This window comes from Venturia canescens, chromosome 9 (assembly GCF_019457755.1).
Source record: "Venturia canescens isolate UGA chromosome 9, ASM1945775v1, whole genome shotgun sequence".
Lineage (NCBI taxonomy): Eukaryota > Metazoa > Arthropoda > Insecta > Hymenoptera > Ichneumonidae > Venturia > Venturia canescens.
The window spans coordinates 19,748,190-19,772,019 of record NC_057429.1 but is presented as its reverse complement, the minus strand read 5'-3'; the positions used below and the strand labels follow the sequence as shown (position 1 = coordinate 19,772,019).

The 23,830-nt window shown below is 36.3% G+C and overlaps 5 protein-coding genes and 1 long non-coding RNA gene across 18 annotated transcripts; 3 read left to right on the top strand and 3 right to left on the bottom strand.

Moving 5' to 3' along the window:
• Nucleotides 1-396: 396 nt before the first annotated feature.
• LOC122416545 (COMM domain-containing protein 7-like) lies at nucleotides 397-1,709 on the top strand. The gene is made up of 2 exons (XM_043429607.1): nucleotides 397-612; nucleotides 1,407-1,709. Exons 1-2 carry the CDS (start codon nucleotides 552-554, stop codon nucleotides 1,580-1,582), a joined length of 237 nt encoding a protein of 78 aa, XP_043285542.1. The 5' UTR covers nucleotides 397-551; the 3' UTR covers nucleotides 1,583-1,709.
• LOC122416542 (dual serine/threonine and tyrosine protein kinase-like) lies at nucleotides 1,679-9,300 on the bottom strand. Of its 5 annotated transcripts, XM_043429604.1 has the most exons (6): nucleotides 8,542-9,298; nucleotides 7,209-7,379; nucleotides 4,320-6,752; nucleotides 3,367-3,621; nucleotides 2,024-2,196; nucleotides 1,679-1,902 (listed from the first exon to the last, which is right to left on the bottom strand). In XM_043429604.1, the coding sequence occupies exons 2-5, from the start codon at nucleotides 7,330-7,332 to the stop codon at nucleotides 2,168-2,170; spliced, it is 2,841 nt and encodes a 946-aa protein (XP_043285539.1). In that variant the 5' UTR covers nucleotides 7,333-7,379; nucleotides 8,542-9,298; the 3' UTR covers nucleotides 1,679-1,902; nucleotides 2,024-2,167. The 5 variants fall into 5 exon arrangements, with proteins under 5 accessions (XP_043285539.1, XP_043285538.1, XP_043285535.1 ...); XM_043429603.1 differs by lacking the exon at nucleotides 2,024-2,196 and having other exon boundaries at nucleotides 8,542-9,299; XM_043429600.1 differs by lacking the exons at nucleotides 1,679-1,902; nucleotides 2,024-2,196 and having other exon boundaries at nucleotides 2,392-3,621; nucleotides 8,542-9,300.
• A 3,033-nt stretch (nucleotides 9,301-12,333) lies between these two features.
• LOC122415845 (Zinc finger protein RP-8) lies at nucleotides 12,334-14,516 on the top strand. 2 transcript variants are annotated; one of them, XM_043428354.1, is made up of 4 exons: nucleotides 12,334-13,203; nucleotides 13,405-13,852; nucleotides 13,924-14,046; nucleotides 14,119-14,316. In XM_043428354.1, the coding sequence occupies exons 1-4, from the start codon at nucleotides 12,837-12,839 to the stop codon at nucleotides 14,120-14,122; spliced, it is 942 nt and encodes a 313-aa protein (XP_043284289.1). In that variant the 5' UTR covers nucleotides 12,334-12,836; the 3' UTR covers nucleotides 14,123-14,316. The 2 variants fall into 2 exon arrangements, with proteins under 2 accessions (XP_043284289.1, XP_043284288.1); XM_043428353.1 differs by having other exon boundaries at nucleotides 12,340-13,203; nucleotides 13,944-14,046; nucleotides 14,119-14,516.
• A 296-nt stretch (nucleotides 14,517-14,812) lies between these two features.
• LOC122415847 (3-oxoacyl-[acyl-carrier-protein] reductase FabG-like) lies at nucleotides 14,813-17,158 on the bottom strand. 7 transcript variants are annotated; one of them, XM_043428362.1, is made up of 5 exons: nucleotides 17,030-17,142; nucleotides 16,739-16,842; nucleotides 15,684-16,011; nucleotides 15,380-15,581; nucleotides 14,813-15,202 (listed from the first exon to the last, which is right to left on the bottom strand). In XM_043428362.1, exons 3-5 carry the CDS (start codon nucleotides 15,998-16,000, stop codon nucleotides 14,960-14,962), a joined length of 762 nt encoding a protein of 253 aa, XP_043284297.1. In that variant the 5' UTR covers nucleotides 16,001-16,011; nucleotides 16,739-16,842; nucleotides 17,030-17,142; the 3' UTR covers nucleotides 14,813-14,959. The 7 variants fall into 7 exon arrangements, with proteins under 7 accessions (XP_043284297.1, XP_043284295.1, XP_043284294.1 ...); XM_043428360.1 differs by lacking the exon at nucleotides 16,739-16,842 and having other exon boundaries at nucleotides 17,030-17,158; XM_043428359.1 differs by lacking the exon at nucleotides 17,030-17,142 and having other exon boundaries at nucleotides 16,739-16,893.
• An 82-nt stretch (nucleotides 17,159-17,240) lies between these two features.
• Nucleotides 17,241-23,287, top strand: LOC122415846 (trimeric intracellular cation channel type 1B.1). 2 transcript variants are annotated; one of them, XM_043428355.1, is made up of 7 exons: nucleotides 17,241-17,519; nucleotides 19,846-20,002; nucleotides 20,566-20,661; nucleotides 21,067-21,155; nucleotides 21,233-21,320; nucleotides 21,619-21,739; nucleotides 22,545-23,287. In XM_043428355.1, the coding sequence occupies exons 1-7, from the start codon at nucleotides 17,399-17,401 to the stop codon at nucleotides 22,698-22,700; spliced, it is 828 nt and encodes a 275-aa protein (XP_043284290.1). In that variant the 5' UTR covers nucleotides 17,241-17,398; the 3' UTR covers nucleotides 22,701-23,287. The 2 variants fall into 2 exon arrangements, with proteins under 2 accessions (XP_043284290.1, XP_043284292.1); XM_043428357.1 differs by lacking the exon at nucleotides 17,241-17,519 and adding an exon at nucleotides 17,816-17,840.
• On the bottom strand, nucleotides 17,847-19,650 carry LOC122415848 (uncharacterized). Its single transcript, XR_006261992.1, has 2 exons — nucleotides 19,270-19,650; nucleotides 17,847-18,477 (listed from the first exon to the last, which is right to left on the bottom strand). It is a non-coding gene; the product is annotated as an uncharacterized lncRNA (long non-coding RNA).
• Nucleotides 23,288-23,830: the final 543 nt, after the last annotated feature.

The window sequence follows — 23,830 nt, the reverse complement described above, 5'->3', positions numbered from 1 at the left end:
AAAAAAAGTGGAATTTAAGGCACAAAAATTCGCACACTTGCGAGGACGAATGGGCACGTGAATTTTTCAATAATAAAAGTTTTGTTCGTTAAACACGGAATGAGTCACATTTCGTAAGAAAAAAAAAAAGTTACAGTCGTAGTATAATTTTACAAGGATATAAAATATTTTCTTAACTGTTAACTGTTCGGAATACTTAATATTTTTTATTACCTCGTTTTTTTCGCGCGTTGAATGAACAATTATTCGTTTTCTCTCTTATATGACCCACGCAGTTATGCATTTTTATATTAAAAACGCGCCGGAGGGATTGTAATCGAGGGAAGCGCTATGAGCGGCCATTTCCCGAAACGCTTATCTTCTCATTCTGACACGCTGCGTTTATACTACACGGTCGTTGGTTTCCTAGGTTTTCCATATTCCATGGTAAACTCAACCCGGTCATTTGTTTGTTATGAAAGGTTTTTGACTACTGCCGAAAAACCAATTTTCCGTCAGGATTATGAGCGAACTTTTTCTGTTCGACAAAACTACATGGCAGAGTAATTGTTATGGTATTAAAAATGGATGTACCAACGAGCAAAATCATCGACGTTTCGTGGAAATTTGGAGGTAGGCGAAACTCATCAACATATAAAACAGTAGTCCAAACAATGCTCAAATTTTCGTGAAATAACCCAGAAGTAAAAATTCCAAGGAATTATTTTTAACTCGATTTTCGTATAAGGCACTAATAATAAAGGAAGCGGACCTTGACGATTCAATGACACTCTGAGATTTCACTGTCAAAATTGCAACAATGATGGAAATAATGATTCTAAAAACAGATGATTAATATTTTTCATCATTCAATACTGTTGAATTCATGCTTCAACATTCGAACATTTAATTTTATCATTTTGCAAATGTTACTCCATTTCAGCCATTTCTGGGTGTCATTACGATAATAATAAAAAAATTCACACGATTATTTACATATTTGAAAATAGTTTGAAACAAAGTATTAAGAAATAAAATTATTCTAGCATGTAAGAATGACAAGTGAAAGAAAATTATTTCAAAATTGACGTAAAGCTGATGGAGTAAGAAATGTAAAGATTACAAAAAAGTGCACAATGTTCTCAAATTTTGAAGAATATTCAGTAAGTAAAACAATAGCAAGAACTATGAGGAAATTGAGGCAGAGGAAATGATTCTCAATAAATGCAATATTTTTTAATTTCATAAAACTGTCGCATGGAAGATAGAACCATCCAAAAATATCATGTTCAATAACAAAATTGAAGCAAAACATGTCGATAATTCTTGGTATAAATGAAAAGCATTCTCCACAAAAAATATTGAATTGCTTAAAGACAAATAGAACGTCGAGTGTCAATAATTAATTGCAACGAATAAACTTTTAGTCACAGCAGCTAGCAGCGAGTCGGACAAAGTTGGAAAAACGTTTCTACAGTTGAGATTTCTATTGGACGAGGGTGGTGAGACAAAGAGTGTATTTACGGAGATGTCGCTGAGTCAATTCTACAAGTTTCTCCACAGTTTAGAAAAAGCGAAAAACAGTTTAGACCTCTTGGTATGACAACGTACAACAGACGAAAATAAAAATTTCATTTTTTTCATGTCAATTAAAAATAAGTTGTATTTGGCATACAGAAAATTTGTATAAATATAAATATACTCGAATAAAATAATTCTATTATCACGTATTTACATTGTTTCGTCACTTACATGATCAAGATCTATGAGGATAAAAATAAAACATGAAAAATACAATATTTCTCTGAATTAAACGAATAAAGTCGTTTCCCCATTGGAGTAGTTAAGAAATAAGAACGTTCATTGTGTGTCCTCGAATTGGTTGTAAACGAACAAGCGTTGACCCGTTCGAGCGTTCGTTATCTGTAAAAGCAATGAATTACTTTATGAGTTCAAGGGGATAAAAATATGTGGAAAACAGAATGCGAATGATTCGTTCTTTTCTTTTTCTTCGTTTTCATTAACTTTAAAAACCCCTTCGTACCAACGTTGTAAGACGCTTAGTGAAATTAGTCAAAAACCGATACTTGAAGTATTCGAAAACTCAAACGGCTCGTATCGCTTCTGCCTTGCACAAGGTTCACGCTATAAATAGCGAATTATCGTGTTACATTAACACTGTGAAGCCTCAGTCTTCTGCATTGCCAAACGATTCGTCTGGAAAAAGCATCATTCTCATTATCGCAAAACATCACTAGAGAAATTTAATGCTAATGTTAAAAGTAAAATACAAATACCTCAAATCTTAAGTTCGAGCAAAACAAAACAACCAGCCAAAAAAACATGAATAAAAAAAAAGCTCGTGGTGCAGAAAAAGTTGGATAGAAAAATTAACGACGGACGAACGACGAGTACGAAAAATACGAACAAATATTTATTTCATTTTTTTCTTTTGATTTGTTTTTTTTCTTGTTGTTTATCACATAAGTAGCCGAAAGTTGTAAAAACAACTTTTTAACACGGACATATAATTAATATAATTCTTTTTTTTTCATCTTATTTTACAATATTTCGTTTTCGCGTGTTCGACAACGTCGTTTGGACCAAGCGTTTGAAAATCGCTAAATTGAAGAGTCAAGAGTAAAATTCGCTCGTGCACATCAACGTTTTCGTGAGCAATAATTTAAAACAACAAAAAAGCATTAGTATCAATAGTCATAATCGTAAATAAATATAAAAAATAGCCTTTTTCAACGTACAGTCAAGAAAATATAAATTCGTGCTAAAATTCAACGTACAAATGGTTATAAAAGTATTTAGCTTGGGTTCATTGTCGAGTTTGGGACAATGTTCACGAGTAGCGTTAAATGAAGTGCATTCAGTCAGTCATCACCCGCACATACGTAAAAAAGAAAATGTACAATTTACAAATGTCTTTGAATATACAAAATTAACGAGGGTTATTTTAAAATGAACATCCTTCTCTGCATACAAATACTTCGATCGATAAACTTTGATGGTGTTTCATTTTTGACAATGATTCATGTGACTAAACAAATTATGATTTTTGAGTAATTGAGACTTAATACTGTTGATAGAAATACCACGATACTGGAATTTTCCATTTTTTTTTCTATAATAGCACTTTTTATCTTAACAATAAAGAAAAACTAGAAACACAATTTTGAACGCTTCAAAATTGTTAGAAAAACAGCATTCTGTCATGGATTCGCTCGCTTGTTTTTTTTTTTCTCAGGCTTCAAAATTCGCGCATTTGTATGTAGAGATTGGAACATACGCTGGTTTGATAAATATTATTCATATGGAGGACGGGATGCTTAAGATGTCTGTGAGGTCTGCGCCTTAAAAAAGGACTAGGCGTAGCACCTCTTTGGTTATTTGGCTCCGCTAATGCTAATGCCGGACTTCGAGGGTTGCTCTCCCTCGATGAAGTTGCTTCCTGCTGCTTGAATTCGTCATGTTCGCTCAGGGACTTTGCCTTCTCAGCTTTTTCTCGCTCCCACTCAAGCACCGGAAGTATAGCACCGAGCAATGGACGGCGCGATGGGTCACCGGCCCAACATTGTTCCATAAGTTTCCAGCACTCGTCGTCAAAAACGGCTAGCCTTTCTGGTCTCAAGCCTGAAAAATGAAAAATTTCGATAAAAAACAATTTTAACGACCAAAATCGTTTTGCGAGGAGAACAAAAATGTTCTGTTTCATTTATACAAAATTATTGTCTTTCAATTCCAATAATCATTCTTGACGCGTTTGAAAAGTTTCTAAATTGTAGTTCGACAAATATATTGACTCCTGAGCGAGAAAACAAACAAAGTAATCTACAAATTTATCTGTTATTTCAATATTGTTTAAACTCTTATTTTCAGAGTACATATTCTATTTCGTGACAGTACTGAATGCTAAGAGCAAATGTTTGAGCGATAGGGAGATAATGAAAGCGACGTAAAATTGACTATCGTGAGAAAATTTAAATTCACGATGATCCTGCCTGCCAATTGTCACGTATTACCATAAATTACGTCACAACAGTCGAAATAACGCGATGACAAATGACCAAATCTTCTCTAATATTGTCACATTTACTCGGACGTTGATAATTTTTATAAATATCCCAATGTCTGCACGATGAAAGACTTTCTTCGAAAATTCTGCGTTTACAAAGATAATCAAGAGAAAACTTCACTATAAATAGTGAAATGATAAACCAGTTGTTTTCAAACCATTCTCATCTCAAATGATCGATTCCTTGGCTTTGTCGACCATCGTCTGTTTCTTTTGTTTTGTCCGCTTGTTCAGCAAGCATTAAAAAAATAATTACCTCGTTTGACGCTCGTCCACAGCTGATCCTTGTTGTTAAATTGTTCGAAAGCGTATGGCATTCTAACGTGTCCGGCGCAGATGTACCAGAACAATATTCCGAAGGCATAAACATCGACGGTGCTGTCATAATGACCAGTGAGTAATTCGGGAGCCATATGAACGGGTGTACCAACGACGCTTCCGGACATCATAGCTTCGGTAATGCAAAATCCGAGATCGGTTAATTTCGCTCGATTTTCAGTATCGAGAAGAATATTTTTGAGTTTAATATCACGATGAAGGAGTCCGAGGGAGTGGAGATAGCGAATGCCCTCGAGAACGTCGATGGCGATTTGTATCCTTTCAATCCAGTCGAGACCAGCGCGCAAGCCGCAGTAAAGATCGCGACTCATGCGATCGGTGATCAACAAAACTGCAGCGCCGATTCCGGAGCCGCCTCCATAGCTGTGATCGATTACGGAACCTCGTAATTTGACGATTCTTTTATGGTCCGGTATCGATCTCGTGTAATAAAATTCCATGGCGAGATCGTTCCAGTGTTTCTCGTCGGGGGGAACGACCGATTTGACGGCGCAAGGACCAGGCGCTCCGCCCCAACCGTCGCAGGAAAAAACGACTCCGTACTGGCCCCGTCCGATCTCCTTGCCCTGATGCGGAATACCGTAACGTACGAGATCGCTCATCGAGGTCGACTCCAAGGCCAATTTGGCGAGACGAGGAGCGTGGATTTTCCTTATAGCGACTCGCTGCTCTTCGGTTCTCTCGAGCTTACCGGAGTGATGATTCTCCAGGGATCTTAACGCCGAATGAAAGGCGTCGTGGGCAGATTTGATCTTGTCCCGAAATTGCGTCGAAATACTTCGCGCTAGCCTGGCAGCTGACAGGGAATTGAGCACATCGATCGTCACCCGTTTCCTCCAAGCTGCGTCCAGAGTCGGCGTAGGCAACCACGGCAACGGAAGGTACTTGAATATCTGCCTCATTCTCTCGACAAACGAGTGGACCAAAGACGGCGAAGAATTGTGCAATTCGACGTTGTAAGCGACCGACAAAATCTGCTTCAACGCGTCACTCGCCAGTGGACTCGCGTCTTGCTCGTACGATTTCTCCAGACTCAATAAACAACGCTCCAGCGTACCGACGAAAGTCTCACGCAGGCAATCCACCGAACGCACTATTTGGGAAGCCACTCGTTCGCTCAGGTGGCCCAACACCATTCTTTGAACTTCTGCTGTCGCTGTACGAACCGTTGTGTTCCATTCAGGTGTTTCGTTGTCGGATAACAAGGAAGTCGCGAACTCGCAAGTGTCGACGTCGTTCGACTGCAGATCGTCGATCATTTCTTGTATTATGTTGTGAATAAGGTCGGTCAATTCCTCTTGGTTTTTGCTCACGACGTCCATCAAGCTCGCGTACAATTCGTTCTCCTTCTGCTGAGCGTACTGTATTCTCCTCGGTGTTATTTGTATCTCCCGTGCCATATCGAAAGCGCTTAAAATGAATTTCCTCAAGCTGAACGTGTGCACGTCGTTGAGTAGGTTGCTCGAATTAACGAGATAAGTTTGTAGACTGCATCGAACGAAGTACAATATTCGATCGGTTTTCTTGAAGGAGCCAACGAGCTCGCTGGCGTTCGAACTGCGTCCGTCGATCATCCAACTCGATGGATCGACCTCGAGACTGTCATCGACTCTCAAATATCCCAGTGCTGAGAGTTGATCCAGCCAAGTTAAACCCAGAGAAGTGTTTTTCTCCGTGACTGTCGTGTCTGCCTGATTCTTCGTGTAATCGAGATTCGTAACACTCGATTGACTCTGCATTCTGTGCTGCTCCGACTCCGTCAACGCCGCATCGAAGCTGTTGAGCGATGTGTTGATCAACGAGGGCACAAACATCACTGGATTGTGCGGATAAATGTCACGCATTTCGCGTAATTCAGCCATGTTTTCCTCCGATAAAGGATACTCGCTCAGGGCGTAAAGGAAAATTGGCAAAATGTTCAGATTTCCCTTCGACAATAATCTCACAGCATCCATATCCGGCAAAACAAATATTTGTACACCGTCCTTCAACAAACTCTTGTCCAGTTTCACCTCCAATATCATCGGACAATGAATATCTTCGTTTTCAGATCTCGTAAGATCCTCGACCGGCAATGTGCTCCATGATTTCTCGTTCGCTCGAACCCTCTCCAAAACTTCGTATTCAAGGCCAAGCGTCAAGCTCACGTGGTTCGTGTGACCGTAACCGAATTTTATCCAACGCCATGAGCCGTCGGAAACTGGCAATATATCCGTCGATAACAGATTATTCACTAATGCAGCCTTTGACTTGTTGTCTTGACCGCATATCACTATCGCAGGATTGTTGTACAGATTGTAGTTCAGACGATCAACTTTCAGCGGCGGCAACAACTCCTCGATAATGTTCTCTGCGAAGTAAAATCAATTATTTTTAAGGTTTCGATGGAAATTTTGACAGCTTCAATCAATTCAAATACAAATAAATACGTTTAGGTGTAGTAATTAATTTTCATCAAGTTATTTTTCATGAAAATCTTATTTGCTCATTTTTCATCAACTTCATAAATTTTTCAAATCCAATTCAATTTGTTCATTTTTTCAGTATTCGTTGATGTATTCGACGAGCTCGTATGAGTATTCCAGAGATAAAATATGCGATGGACAAGATGAATCATTCTCACGATTAACTGAAATTCAAGTATTTAGAATTGAATCGAAAGCAGTGGGAGGCTTCAAATTGTTTGGAACTAATACATGAAAATATCTTTATTCTAATGCACTTTGAGAAATAGCAAACTGTAATGTTCGTCGACTTCCAATTCTTGCTTGCATTTATGAAACATGTGAATTTTAAATGAAATTACCTTCCGGAAAGAAATTCTCGAGAGTTACAACCTCCAAGACTCTTTGAGTTTCCTTGAAGATGTGGCGCAGCTGATTCCTGTTGCGCTGATACCTCCGGAACTCCTGCGGCAATTTGCTCACCATTTTAATTGGTTAAGCTTATATAGCTGCAATAATCCGTGGCACATTACCTGAGGACATAAAAAATCTGTGTAAAAATTTAATCCGACTCTAATCCAAGTGAAGGATGAATGCACAGTTGACATCGAAATGCTGCTTTATCAATTCGGGGCAACATTTGTCCGGATAAAGTTACCAAGCTCGTTCAACATCAAAGAATAAAATAAACTCTCTGCAACTGGTATTGTTCAACAGTAACTCACAACACGAAATTTCAATCATTAATTAATCCATCAAAATTTCCACTAGTCGCATTGTTGTTCATAACGATACTCTATAATCAATAATAAATCTATGGTTTCAAAACATTTAATCATATTTTCTAATGAAATATTTTTACTTGATCGCATGACAATCAACTCGTTACAAAATTCGTTAGAACATCTCTCGTACAATCACGAATAATGAAAATTGCTAATAGACGATCAGTTCATCTTTATAAATAATACGAGCAGAGAAGAAGGTTATGTGGTTATGATCGTACAGAAAATTCGCAACATCGCACTTAATGGCTTATCGGATCGAGCATAAAAACAGTATTTTATTGTATATTTTCAAATAGATCTTACGAGAAGAAGAACAATCATACTACGTATGGAATAGTGTACATATCTCGAGGTTGTAAAAAAAAATAAACAAACGGTGATGAATCTAAGAGCTTATGTATTTCTTAGTGTGTCGTGCATGTATCTCTCTTGGTATATTGATATGGAAAAGTTTCAGATTCTCAAAGTAGAGGGAAAAAGACGTTTTATAGGCGGGGGGAATAATATAATAATTCGTCAATAAATCTTCGAACGTTAATGGGTGCCTGTGACATGCATTTGTGAATCTTGAAACAATGTGTACGTACATAAAAAATGATGCATGTATTTTTGATGTCATGCAATAATGATAACAATAATTGTGCTAAGAAAAGACCGCATTGAAGTTTGCGTCGTGAGATTGAAGCATACATTATTTTTAATCATCCTGCAATTTCCTACTTTGTCAATGCATCAGTTTTTCTCTAAATTTTACTGAAAACATGTCGTGTAATAGAAATTGGTATTTGGGAGAGAATTTTAGATTTCCATAAAATGAGATATAAATAAATCATCGAATGAAAACGATTCAACGATGCAAACTTCAGTTTTGTCATAAAAATTTACATGCATAAATATAAGCACTTACTTTTCTTCTCCCTCGAGTTACCACAGACGATCGCCCCTGCAAACGCACTTTGAGTACGCGTTATACACACTGAGATGAAAAAAAAACTAACAAAAATGTTATCGATGCACAAGAAGCACGAAACCAGGTCTTGTATTATCTCTCACTATAGTTCGTTTTAACAGCGTTACTTGGTGAAAACTTTAAGCAACGTGCAAAGGTCGTGAGTGTCATGCCCGTTCGACAAATCGAATTATTATCAATTACCGGAGTCATGAACTTTCGGACGGTTATCGGCGTGTGTATTTCACACACGACCGTTTCAACTTTCAGTAATAAATGTACTATTCACATTTGCTGAATTTTTGAAAGGTGCGAGGTGCGACTGACGAGTCTCGTTGTTATTATTACTTTTGTCGTTTATTATATGACAGGGAACGAGACTTGTGCGTCCCGTTTACTTCGCCACTCGAAACTCAACTGCGACCTGCGACCAGTGCGGGTGCGATCTACGACGCGGGAAAACCATTCCACGCTCTCGTTTACCGAAACCGCTCTCCCCACTCTCTAGTCCTGTCGCAACCCTACCTTCTTGCAAATTTTAGGCGCTTTGATTTGTGAATCAAGAAATCACCATTTTTGTACACTTCGCCTCGAATAAATCGATCAACACAATTGCTAGAAGCAAAAAAAAATCGCACAAAATTGCAAAGTTTTTTATGCAAACAAAATCGTTAACATTGAAATGTGCATTTGATTCTTCGGTTTTTTCTCCTGGAAATCTTCAGCTATAAAAAAATGTAGAATTATGAAAACTGAAACTGTTTACCGGCAGAATCGGACCCTTCGTTTCATATTCGTCCAAAAATAGCAAAAAAAACAATGGACTAAAATTAATTTAGCCATTGCGGAACTGTATCATCAAATATTGATCAAGAAAGATATGAAAACTCTTTGAATAAAATGACAAGAGATCCAGGAAAATCAGTTTCTGAAGATAGACATTTGTGTACGGAATTATACATAATTTTTGTGCGTTTGACAAACCGGACGTTTATCGTTCGATAAAGGAAAGTGGCACTTCGAACTGCCTTATTCCCACTTTGGGTATAAATTGGTTGTTTTTTATCGCGGTAACGCGTGGAAGCGTTTAATTACGTCACCCTCGCATAAATGTCAAGTTGCATTCTTACAAAAATTTATCGCTGAAAAATGAGTTGATCCAATTTATTTTTGCCAAGTTTTCAGCTGTCCGTGAATAAAAAACGTATTCACACAAAAAATAATGAATGAAGTACAGTGTCCTCAGTATTATTCACTTACGTTTTTATCTACACTCACTTTTTTGCTGTGAAAAACTTCCCCGAACTAACTGATTGAGCGAGGGAAGAAAAATTATAAGAATTATCAAACTCGATAAGTCCTCGTTCGCTGACGCGACGCGCACTCGTCCGTGTGCCTCGGGGTTAACAATTTCCAACGAGAACGCGACTGAATAATGCGATGCTTCGTGTCTACCGCGCTGTCGGACACAAATGTAGTTCGCAAATGCAGCAGAAGGTTGAGGCTATTAAGGCGATAACGGGGAGAAAAACCGCGAGGAAATTTATCGTATTTCTTACGTTTTAACGATTTTTTTTCGCAAAAAAAAGTAATCAAAAATTGTATAAAAAAATTCCTCGCGATATGAAAAGAATTTTAAAATCAACTAAAAATCACGTTCAATTAGTAAATTTGAAAAATAAACGAAAAAGTGTGCCGAGCAATAAAAACTACGAACAACTTTCTCTGAATTCAATGTTTTTCAGCGAATTACTTTCGGGAATCCCAAAATTCCTGGAAGCCGCATTCAATCGCTCGAACGACACTCGTGCGACGCAAAGAAACCAAAACAAATAACAGTGAAAAATGAGCTGGCAACGTGGTCAGCAGAAACAAAGGAGGAAGGAGGAGGATAAAGCTGAAAAGGGAGGCGATCGTGACAAAAATGGCGTGTAAAATGGAAGGAAATGCGGAAGAGAAAAGAATACTTAATACGCGGGCAGAAAGAAGGGACGAAACCGTGTGAAAGCCCGCAATATAGACGTTCCCCTACAGTTTAACGATTTCGACGAAAAAATAGCAAGTTTCGAAAAAGTTGCATCAGCAATTTACCTGCATGCTGTAAATGCACAGCGGGGCTTATCCCTCGACGAGTATAATTAAAGTCCTAACGCCAAGCGCCAAGTTCATCGCGAGGTTCTTTGTCCGGTACTTATTTTTCCTTTACTGTCGGTAATCGTTCGACGCGACAGGTTGTAAAAACTGGAAGGCCCGATTGCATGCTGGTTTCCACAGCACTATTGTCACCTCAAATCCTGTCTTTCGAGATGCCATTTGGGACAAAATTATTCTGAAACTACCCGAATTTTCCCCTTCGCTAATCTTCGGCACGTATATTTGGTGATTTCTTAAATAGAAATACAACTTTCCGAATTAAACGAATATTTATGAAGCACTTATAAGTGAGGTTTAAAACTGTTCGAGTTTCCGTTAGAAAATCCTGTGTGGGGGAGGGTGGAAGTAAAGTGGAATACCTCGCCGCCGCTCCCCTCCCAAACGACCACCGAAAAAGTGGAAATTTATTTTTTCGAAAGTTAAACTATCGAAATTCGATAATTTGACGATAAAATGATCGAATTCTTGAAATTCTTAAAGAAATAATTCAATTTTTTTCGAAAATAAACAATTATTAAGTAAATTATTGAGAATCAGTGAGAAATGAGGTTAAGAGTCACTGCTGCGACTCTACCTCTACATAACGCGCCGAAGAAGCTTGGGGCAGCTTGGGGTGGGACCAGGTGGGACTATAACACGAAACGGTTCAAGATCGTTGGCTCGTGATGGATTAGCAGGGATTAAGGATATTATTGTGCATCGCACTCAGTCTTGAAGAATTCTTATTAAAGATTTTTATTGGATCGTTGCTTTATTCGTGGATTTCCCAAAAGTAATTTACAGAACCTTTCCATATATCAACAAGAACCTTCGTTTTATGGACCTGTCTAGACAGTTTTCAATTGCAGATAGTATCTGAGGAATGCATAGGCATCATCGCAGTTTAAATATGTTTTATCGAAAAGAAAAAAAATGTGAAATTTTCGACAATTTCTGCAGATAAAAATTTCCGAAAAATCCGATGCTTCCCACGAGATAAAATAGTGAAAAAATCAACGAAACACAAAACAAAGGTCGAATGTAGTAACTCCGTGTTTCGCATTCACGGCTGTTTGTCAACCTCCATATTTTCAATCTGCTATCAGGATCCGGGATATTTAACAAAGATAATCGATATTTTTTCACACAGCGTCTGATACCGAAATATATCAATTTTTCGGTTCTATAGTAGCCAAAAAGTCATTTTCATCCGATGAGACGTGAGAAATTTTTCATCAATAATAACCTCAACGGAAGTTCATTGAGGTGCCTTGAAATTTCACGTTGAACGCTTACATATCGCGTTATGTCCAGAGGGTCTTTCAATATGTACGGAAACGAGCATTATTTAACCGGTTTGAAAGAGCATCGATATTGGCGAATAACGAAATTCTTGCTCCGTCTGAATATATCTCAAGGAACTGAATAAGAATATAACATATTTTTTCTTCTATTAAAAGATATTAAAAAGCCTACATCGTTGTTATTTTTTCTAAATAGAGAATTCATATCAGGAAAAACTCTGACGCATAATTTTTGTTTATTTTTACGAGTGACATCTCATTCTAAGAAGCTCGATTAACAGCTCTTTTGAATATATGTCAAGCCGCCGCATACGTGCAGTCGGTGATAAGAATTTTCTAGATGACTAATCACTTCATCTCACAGCGAAATAATAAAATTTAATGTATAATCATGTTATAGTGCGATGCTCACAACTATATTATTTACTATACGCGCATTAATCTCGCAATATTGTTTTGTATATTTTTGTGACGTTCCTCTCCCAATAACGTAAACTCAATTTTGATCGTAAAGTCTGCTGTAGTTGCTGTTTCAATCGTAGAATAAGTTGCGGTTAATCCCATCTCTCATGATCGATTTCAATATTAAATCGAAATCCCGGTCAGCACATGTGTTTTTTTTCGCGTGCGCGGTCAAGTAACGGCGGTAACGGGTCGTTACCGCACACGTGCGTACTTTTAACCTTTTTGACATATTTTGAGAAGTAGTCGCGGAACGTTTCTTTGAACTCAATTTCTCGCGTTAAACAAAATTTAACCTGCAACGTTACGAAAAAACGAAAAACCATTATTGTTTAACCCCTTTAAAAGTAAATCATGAACAAAATTGATATAGGTTTCGTGGAAGAGTGTGAAAGTTGGAGGTTAGAGAGTCGTTTTTTTCCGAGCAAAGTAGGCGGCAAACCAGCATGGTTAGACCTGAAAAATATTCCAAATAGCGACGATTTGAAATGCAACGTTTGTGGCACTCCTTGCATATTTTTGTGTCAAATATATGCACCCTACGAAGACGACCCTCAAGCCTTCCACCGAACTCTGTACGTATTCGTTTGCACGGACGAGGCTTGCTGCAAGCCAAACAATAATGACAACTTCAAGATTTTACGCTGTCAACTGCCCAGGGAAAATCCTTACTATCCCTTTGAGCCACCTGAAGAAGTTGAACATTGGAGATCTGATATACGTAAATATACTGAGGTTCCCACGTACTTTTAAATTTATTGCTAAGTCAGAAGCTGCACCATTTTACTCTCCAATTTTTACTTTTGCTCTTTTTGAGTGTTGATTTTTGTGTCTACAATTAAAATGGATATTCCTTTGTATACTCTGAAACTTTAAGAGACTGTCAGTGATTTGTTGTAAAAAAAACATGTTTGCGCTGCAGGAGCTGAAAAATGGGTTAAAACTTGTCAAGTATGCGGGATTTTAGCACCGAAACACTGTGCAAAATGTAAAAAAGTGAATTACTGTTGTCGTGAACACCAAATTGGTGATTGGAAAGCTGGGCACAAACAAAAATGCAGCCTCGATTCACCAAATCAAAGCAAAACTATTACTGAGACAAGCGGTTTTAGTTATGCCTTATATCCAGAATTCGAATTAGTAATGGAATCTGAAAATAAAAGCGAACCGGACGACACTAAGGATGATTTTGCAAAAGAGGCGGAAGAAATAAAACGTTTCGAAGCATTGGTAGCAAGTGGCAAAGCAGGAACATTGCAATCCGAGAACGAAATAGACAGTGATCTTCAGAACATGTCTAAAGCTGAAACCGACGAAACATTTACTGCTTTCAGTGAAAAAGTCAAAGAAAACCCTGATCAAGTTTTGAGGTAATAATGCAAATTTTTTATGATAAATCCAAAATATGACAGCAATATTAAATAAAAAATAAATGAACAAGAAATATTCATTTGATTCCAGGTATGATCGTGGTGGAACACCATTGTACATATCTTCAACCAGCAATGCACCAAATATCCCTGACTGCGAACTCTGTGATGGTCCACGGCATTTCGAATTTCAGGTACAGATTGAAAAAAAGAAAAATAACCAAATTTTATAGCAAAAGTTTTTAATAAAAAATCTATGTTCACAGATAATGCCTCAGTTACTGAATTATCTGGGATTCAAAGATGTTCTCAGAAGTGTCGATTGGGGTACGCTATTGATTTACACTTGCCAAAAATCATGTTCACCAAAATCAGCATACACCACTGAATTTATATGGAAACAGGACATCGTCTGAGTGACAAAGCAACGAATGTATCGAGGAATAAATGATTTTCGCCACACAGCCGGTATTACACTAACATTATTATCAAATCTGTTGAGAAGTTCCATTGACTACGCACAAATTTATGAATCTGGACTATTTGAACGCAGATATAGATCTCATCCAACAATGATCAAATCAAAGAATTCAGTTTGAGAAATAATAGTAAAAAGTTTTAAATGAATAATTCAAATCAAGGGAAACCCCTGAAAAAAGCTTAACACGAATATTTGCTTAACCCTTTCACTAACGGTTTTCGAAATGAATCAAAATTCAAAAAAAGAATAATATGTATAAAATTTAGCGCGAATACTGCTATTTTTGACTGAATTACGATATTCTATACATATTATATATTTTTGCTGATAGACGTTGACATTTCGCGATTTCTCGTCTACGAAAAATGTTCACACTCAAACTGTCTACGAGCATTTGATATATTTGCATCCATAAGTACATTCTTGAAAAGCAAAACTAATAAAAATCGATGTTGCATATAGGAAACCTGAATTTAAAATTCGGGTGTAAAATATTTTTTATTTCCTGGATTTTTAGAAAATTCTGCATCATGAATTATATAAAGATATAAAAATATTTCGTGGAATTTGATCAATCAATGTCGAGGAACCGTAAGTCACCATAATAAAACTGTATTAGAAATAAATTAACGTGGACACAAAGCATGTCTTCCACCATCGACTGGGAAATTCACTCCAGTAGTAAAACTAGCATCCTCTCCAGCTAGGAATGCAATTGCCTTTGCCACTTCCATGACATCACCTGGGCGTCCAAGTGCATGTGTAGTCTTACTACGTTCGAAGAAATTTTTCAGTTGTTCTTCACTCATTCCACTGTTTTTGTGCAAATTAGTCACAGTTACACCGGGATTCACTGAATTCACTCGAACCTGTGATAAGAAGTTCAGATATTACAAACAGGGAAGTGATCTTCCAATTTTCGAAAAAGAAGAGCTACAATTTCAACCTTTGCATAAGAAACGATAATTTTATTATTGCTCTACAAGGCACATGGGTCAAGAGGTAGACGAAAAAAGTTTTAGATTATGTGGGAATTTATTACTAACCTGTTTGTCGGCGAGTTCAATAGCGACGCATCGGGTAAATTGATCAACTGCTGCTTTGCTCATGCAGTATGCGAGAACTCCTGGGAATGATCTTAAGCCATTAACACTGGAAACATTGACAATGCTTCCTTTCGTTTCCACCAAGTGCGGCACAGCAAGCATTGTCAAATGATACATCGATCTGACGTTTAAATTGAAAACTCTGAAATCAGATGAAATAGAAAATTTAGTATTTCATAATAATAATGATAATAAAGCTTATCAACTGTGCCAAGCATTCTCAAATAAGGTGTTTATTGAGTACCTGTCAAATTGCTCCAAACTAGTATTTTCAATACTTCCGTTTTCCAAAGTTCCAGCATTGTTTACCAGCACATTCAACTTTCCATAGTGATCGATCGTAGATTTAAGAATATTTTCAGTATCTTTCTCATTGGTGAGTTCACCAGCCACGATGAATGGTTTTGGTCCTGTGCACTGGTCAGACACTTTTTTCAAGTTTTCAACATTGCGTCCAGTTATTGATAACAATGCTCCTAGGCTTGACATGTGAATGGCTGTTGCTGCTCCGATTCCAGAACTTGCACCAGTGATTAGCACAACTTTTCCTGATAGAGCCATTTTCAGTTTTTCTGAAAACATATTTTTTACATTCTGAATAATCAACGATAAATCACTTGACATAATATTTCAACGACAAAATGCAATCAACAGAGAACAAAGGATTATACAGCTGACATTCAACGAATTTCCACATAATTTTTTTTTCTGTATTATGAAATGGTGCATTTCAATAAATTTTAATAAATTCTATTTTATCATACATCCTCTTCATTTTTACAAAATAGAAAGAACAATTTAATATCATCGCGTACGAGAAACATTTTATGCTGAGAAAAAATTTAAGATGTTTTTGACCGTTCTCTACTTAAATAAAACTCGTTTCCGTCATATTTTTTAATTTTTTGCCTACAGACGGATTTTCGATATCAGCTCTTACTGCGTATTAATGTCGTCCTTGAAATTTTTGTTCGTCTCGACGCACAAGCGCAATTCTTTTGCTGTCGTTTCTCAACGATTCTTTTCGAATTTATGTTCTTTCTACTGTGGAAAAAAACGGATTCACCGACTCAATGTTTTTTTTTTTTAGTTTTCTCGACTTTGTTTCGACGCGTGAACTACAAACCACAGTTTTGAAGCGTTTCAAGATATACCGAATGAGTTACGATAAAAAAATCTTTTACTGAATTTTCCACAGTCTTTTTATTATATACATCGTACGTGTCAGAATATATCTGCCGCAGCTGCAGTAAGTGTGCAAGAATGTACGATCAAACAATGTTCATTCGGTTCACATACCGCGTTCAGTTCCAAACCACTGGTTTCCTCAATACTCGATGATAATAAAAGTGTAACAAGTTTCGTCGATTTTATATTGAATGTCTGGACGCGATGAGATCGACCTTCGAAAGTCAGTTGATTACGATGACGGATTGCATCGAGAGAAAGTTCGAATGGATAATAAATTTTTGTTGAAAAAAATTGGGGTTATAAAGCGACAGGAAAGTGAGGACTGATAAATATGTGTCACAGTTCTGGCGATAGCTCAGTTTACGAAGTGTGCAGTGAGTTATGTAATGCAAGACTTACATGTGTATGATAACAGGTGATAATATTCGGAAATACAGAATTTTAGGTTGTATTTATATTTTTTAAAAAAGAATTGAAGCCGGTAGAGTTGAGATGTCAGTAAGTGTCGCCGCCAAGTGACTGAAAGTGTGAACTAATGCAGTTGCGGCGAGGGGAACTTTAATCTTATAATGGGCTTTGCCTTGAGATTTCGATGAGAAAAGCAGACGACGAACGGACGGCGCAAAGCCAGCGTTGATCGAGAGTGCCGGGAGAGTGTGATTTCGAATTCGTGTACTTGACCCTCCATGTTATATATATAAATAACTATTTTTTTAATAAATAAATTTAATAACTGCGTGGAAAAAATAGAAAAAATAAAGGGACAAAATGGATCCCGAAGCTTTCCTAGATATGGCCAATCAGGTCATTAAATTAAAAATGTTCCCTTACTTTGATATCGCGCATTGTGTACTGTGCGCGTTACACGTCAGAGAAGATTTAGGATCCGGTAAGCCAAAGACTCTCTCTGCCTGCCTACCCGGCTCATTCTAAATTTAAAGCTCCCCGAGCGTTTATAGCTTTAGATAGACGAGTCTCCCCTGGTATTGTCGCGTGCCCGAGTTCTTCAATTCATATATTTAAATCTTTCATTTTCATACGATATATATACACACTTATACGTATCTATATATCCAATAGAAAAATTGGAGAAAAGCCGCATACCTTTAGTTGTCTACAAATCTAATTTACGTTCGAATCTAATTTTTCTAAAACACAATTGTCCATTCAATTAATAATTGAGAGTGAACAAATCAAAAAATGGGCACAGGTCAAATGAAGGGTTGACCATTTTATTTTGGCCACTTTCAAAAATAGTCGTTTCACAATCACTTCCTAATAATTAACTAATACATTTTGAATAAATCATTCCTACATTTTTTCCACTCTCATAGTGTTTGAATTAATTTATTTTCCTATTCTTGCATACTAATCCAATTTTAATTTATTTTATGTTCAGTCTAACATAAAATATTTCTCTGCATATAAATATAGTACAATTATATTGGTCATAGCATGGAAATGAACTCGATATACTTCATTGCGCACAACACAATATCCCAAAATTGACATCTTAAATAAAACACAATTTAGTACTCAAAATTCTTTTCAAAAAAATAATTTAATTCGATATATCCATTCGTCAGTGTCAAATAGTTTTGGCATGGAACAAAAATGCTCAAATATGGATATTGTTATTGAGGGCCAATAGAACTAGTGCCGTTGTTGAAACTTTCATGTTCAAAATGTTTTTTTGCTTATCGAAATACAAGCTTCACAAAATTTACTCGAACGATGAAAAATGCTATATTTTTGTACTGATCCACGTTGGGTAACAACCTTCTTCCTTAATGCTGTCTGTTACATTGCTAAAGTTTTGGCAGCCCTGGTCCGACTGTAGCATGAACCTTAGAGACAAAAATAGCATGACGCTTCATGTATATTTTACTAGGACTAGATATTATATTTTATTTACATTCAACGAAGTAGGAAGTATCATTTCTTCTCATAATGGCCTCGAATTTGATGATTTTTAATAAATAGAAGTTACGTTGAATTCTTTCAGCGCAATCGCTGTCGAAGCAATTTATCAAATACGTTGAATTTCAGATTAACATTCTTTAATATTCTTTTGATCCAATTACCCAATTAGGCTAGAATGTCAAGAAAATAATTTGGTTTTCAAAAAGTTGAAAATAACTTGACAGTCTTAAAGTTTTCATTGAAGGGTTGCGAGAAAATTGATTTTTTTTATTTTTTATTTTTTTGCTGAGGCCCAATATTTATAGCTTCAAGTGAATGACGTTAGGCAAGCTTTTTTTATGGATGTATGAATTAAAGAAAATGTGAAAAATATAAGGAATATTTTGAATCAAATTTTATGTTTAGTTTCTAATTATTTGGACTTTAATCATACAGACTTTGATATTTCGTGTTATTTTTGCCCTCGGCTTATTATCGTCTGTTTACGTGCTTAGTCCAATTCAAATCTCAATAGAAGTGTGACAATGTGAAAAATTTGATCGAAACGAATCGACACTTTTAGCCTGAAAAATGAAGTCCTGAAAGCTTGAGTAGTTGAAAAAATTCGATTCGTTTATTTCAACACACTCAAGTGTCAGTTGTGACAGACATTGAAAAAGTATAAAAAAGTGTGTCGACACGTCAGGGAATTGGTGACACCTCGATTAAACTACAACCTTTTTATTCCAACTTTGCAACGTTCCTTGGAGCGTTAAATTACTTCCGGAAAAGGAATCAGCTGTGAGCCATGACGAGCACTATTTCAGCTTCAAGCTCCACTGATTCATGGTTGATCGTGTCTCGAGACTTGACCGAGTGACAGCAACGTTTATCTGAAATTTAGTTGTCAATTTTCGTTCCTCAAACGCTCGTCTGTTTTTACTAATCATTGTCGAGATTCGAGGGAAAAAATCTTCTAGTTATTCCCTTTGAATCGTTGTTATTTTGCGCTTTCGAAATGATCCGTAATGAGTTCAAATCGAGCGATTTGCACTGGAGGAACAAGCCTTCGGAAACGAGGGATGAAAATAGGTGTGCAGCCGAGGGGTTAATCACCATTGATCTTTCGTGGGCAGACATAGAACTTCTCAACTCTGAAGAAAGTTTTACTTTTGTTGTTTTTCTCCTCAATCATATTTTATATCTTTAAAAATGTTCCCTGTAAACTTGAGCATTTATTGGGTAGATTTATCTGAAAAAATGTAATTTTTGTACAAAAGTTCACTAACAAATATCTTTGATTATTGACACAGGAGCCCAAGCATTCTCGAGAAAACATCCTTTATCATGTTGGCTCTCTACAATGTTGGTAGTCTTCGCTGGTGGAATGCTGTGTAACGGACTTCTAGGAGAATCTATTGTTGCACCCTTGAAAAATACGCCACAGTTGGTAGTTGCGACAGTTGTCTGGTTCGTAAAGAAACATTGATTACTTTGATACGACATTTATATGGCTTTCAGTGCTCCAACTTTACAAATATCGAAACTGTTTGAACCATTGTTTTTTGTAAGTGTTTTGTCCAATGAGCCGAGTACTAGTATCGAAAGCCAAATATTTATCGTACTGCAAGAATCTTTGAATATTTATACGAAATTTGGAAAAGGAAACTTTAAGAGTTTGAAATTAAAGCAGGCAAATTCAGGCAACGATAAGGCCTTGAACTCTCATTTACTGTTTTGTTTTTTCGATTATCGAAAAGCGAAAGCCACAATTTTTCAATACGTTACAATTAAACAGTGACGATAATTCATTTGCAGAGTGATTTTAACTTGAAAATCATTTAATTCGGTTGAATTTCAATCTTGTTTAGTGAGTTATTTTAAAAAACATCGTATTCGATAGTGGAAATCAGAGTTAAGATTTTCATTTGTAAAAACTGTCATTCAGGAGCAGTAGTTGGAACGAAGATAAATAAAAAAAGGGCTCAAATGTTTCTCCTTTATTTCTGACAACATATTTTTTTTCATTCCAGGTATGTAATATTCTACACGCCTTTTGACATTGGATACAAGGTCGCAAAATTTTTACCAATTAAAATCGTATGTTCAGCAATGAAGGAAATTTACAGGTGAGTTTTCATCACTCTCGATCTCTAAATAAGTTTATTTTGCCACTGAATTCAGTCAGAAGTCTGGGAAGACAAGAGAGGACAATTTAACAATAGAATTTTGAAAATCTAACAATCGTCAGAAATTGAAATACAATAAAACATATTTTCCTTGTGTCCCCACCATTCCAATTACACTTTAACAAAATATTTGAAAAAAGCCTGCAGCGGGGATCGTTTCACGGAAGGAACACTAATTTCCTCGATAAATTTTATTACAGAATGATTGAACAATCCGGGTTTACATATCTCTACAATTTTCTATGCTCCCATTGCATATTTTTCCTTCACGCATAGATAATAGAACGCAAATGAAAGTGTCAGACATATTGATCGTTAAAATCGACGGTTAATAATTGTCCACAGGTGTAAAAAGGTTTACGATGGTGTGACACATGCAGGAAAACTGTATCCGAATGCATATCTTATTATGATACTCATTGGAACCCTAAAAGGTTAGTATAATAAAGAAATTATAATGTTTTCACCAGGTGTAACAATACCTGCAATGAGAGACCATTTATATTTTCAGGTAATGGAGCCGGATTCACGAAACTTTTTGAACGACTTATTCGTGGCGTATGGACGCCGACAGCGATGGAATTCATGCAACCGAGCTTGTGAGTGATGAAAATATTTATTTTGTCGATGTACAAAACTTTGCAGTCAGCGTGACGTGCTGGGTAGATGAAAAATAACGTCATTTTGCACTTCGAGGAATTGGTTGCATTTCCTATTAAAATATTTAATATTTTAATTAAATTTAATTAAATAATTAAAATATAAAATAAAAATATCCTAAAAAAAAATTGCAAGTAGAGCTAAAACAAAATTGAGAAAAATGTTGACAAAAATAGAACGAAAGTTTTCGAAGAAAATGTAATGGAATTATTATTTTGTTTGTTTCTTTTTTTACAGCCCAACCAAAGCATCGATGGTCGCGTCGATCATATTCGTCCTTGATAAAAAGACTGATCTCATTTCGGCGCCTCATGCATTAGTCTATTTTGGAATTGTCATCTTTTTCGTCTACTTTAAGGTATAACATTCGATTTCGGTAAATTCGCATTTTTCACTCCAAAATTCGTTTATAGTGAATAATGATTAATTGGTTTCTCTTGGAAGTGGAACCTTTGCGAACCGAAGATTCGACATTTTTTTATGAATCCTAAGAAAGAAATCGATCCTAGAAAAAGCTTCAGTAGCTTATGCGATGTTTCGATAACGCTTTTCGAACCCTCAACGTGAATCCGATGAATGGTTGATTCAAAATTACACATAAGTCGTTGTAAAATCATCAGAAGTTTGATTTTATATCCAGGGAGTTTTTAGCGACAATTATCTAAAATTTGGAACGAAAAATTGTCAAAAATTATTCTGTTAATGAACTTTAGATTTCGTGTTACCTTTTTTCGTATTTTTTTCTTTCACTTTTGCAAATTTGCGTAGAGCACCGATTAATCTGTTATTTCTATCAAACGTAAAATGAAAATGCGGTTTAATTGTCAATCAATTCCGAAGACGTTGGCCGACGAGTTTGGAATTCATTGAAAACGTGACAATGAAGTATTCAATAGAAAGCAATTGTTTCCGTAGTTATCGAGGCATAAAACATTTCAATACGAATGAATTTCGGGTATGAGAGGAAGAACGAGTATTCGAAATTGCGTAATAACTCAAAAAGGAATCTGATTATATTGAAAAATATTGCATAACTCTGGCAAAACTCTCAGTTTTGCCAGAATTATGTAACGTTCGAAGTAGCAGTTCGTTCGTAGCATATTCAACGATATTTCGTCGGCAACTGTTTCCTCTATTAATTGTCATTTGCTTCTTTTGTTTAGCTCTCTTCGATTTTGCTTGGAATTCACGATCCGTTTGTTCCATTCGAGAATTTATTCTGCGCCCTTTTCCTCGGGGGCATTTGGGACTCTTTGGCAAAGTTGATGGGACGTGGCCAAGCGAAGGATGAAAAAGCTGACGCGAAGAAAACGAACTGAAGAGAGTTTTCCCAACTCTAATACATAAGTTTGTTGCTCTTGTTGACGACACAATCATCGATCAGTCAACAGCAACTTTATGCCCTGTGTTTGTTAATCAAACAAGATTCTACTGTTGATATTTTATTTTACAACGCGTACCCACATCTTGCATAATATCATGTACAGTACTGCGAGTATTGCGGCGTTTTAATCTCAATTGCAACGTATCTCGATGCTAGTCATTACCTGCTTGGTAGAGAACTCAGAATCAAGTTGTTTACTAACGCGAGGAACACGATGGAAACAATAATTCTTCATTACTATTATCTCAATCTTTATTTATTTTAATATATTAGAACAATCGAGTGTCAAGCACGTGTGAAACTGACGAAATTTTTAGAAAAAACGATTTTAAACAAAGTCTCCGTACTCAGTAACGATAGGGAGTCAATTTATACACCGGATTTTAACCACGAAAATACATATGACGAGAGAAGCATATTGCGCATTCGAAATTTGATATCTTTATGAATTGTTAACATTGCTTCAACGGTACACGTTTCAATGTACATTTTGATAAAAATAAACTGTATATTATAAGAAAATACCTCGATTTAATATTCGTTCGAATAATTATGGGAATTAAAAGCCTGTATTTTTATTTTTTATCAACGATAAATCGATAGAGCCGCACTTTATTGAGATCTTTTCAAAAACGAATCAGTGGAATCGTCATAATTTCGTTGAGATCGTCAGTTTTCGATTATATACAGAATCAATTTAGTAGAAAATTCGAATCCGGGATCACGATAGTTTAAATAAATTATGGAGGAAAAATATCTTTCAGAGTTTCTGGATCCGAAGTGAACCAGATTCGTTTTCTCATCCATCGTCGAAAAACATGGAAAAATTGTGTTGACATTAGCAACGGGGCTTCAACGTGTTTGTATGGAGAAAACGAAAAAAATCGAAATAGTTTCTCCCCCGTTTTTCAACAGATGGCAGCATTCGTCGTTCTTCAAACTCACCGTTCATTTTTTCTGCAATGTCGAGAAACGTATAATAATTAAAATAATCGTGCCACTGACTAATCGTTTATGCGTGTGGGAAATATCACATTTATTGATACGATTGTCTTACTGTCGCCA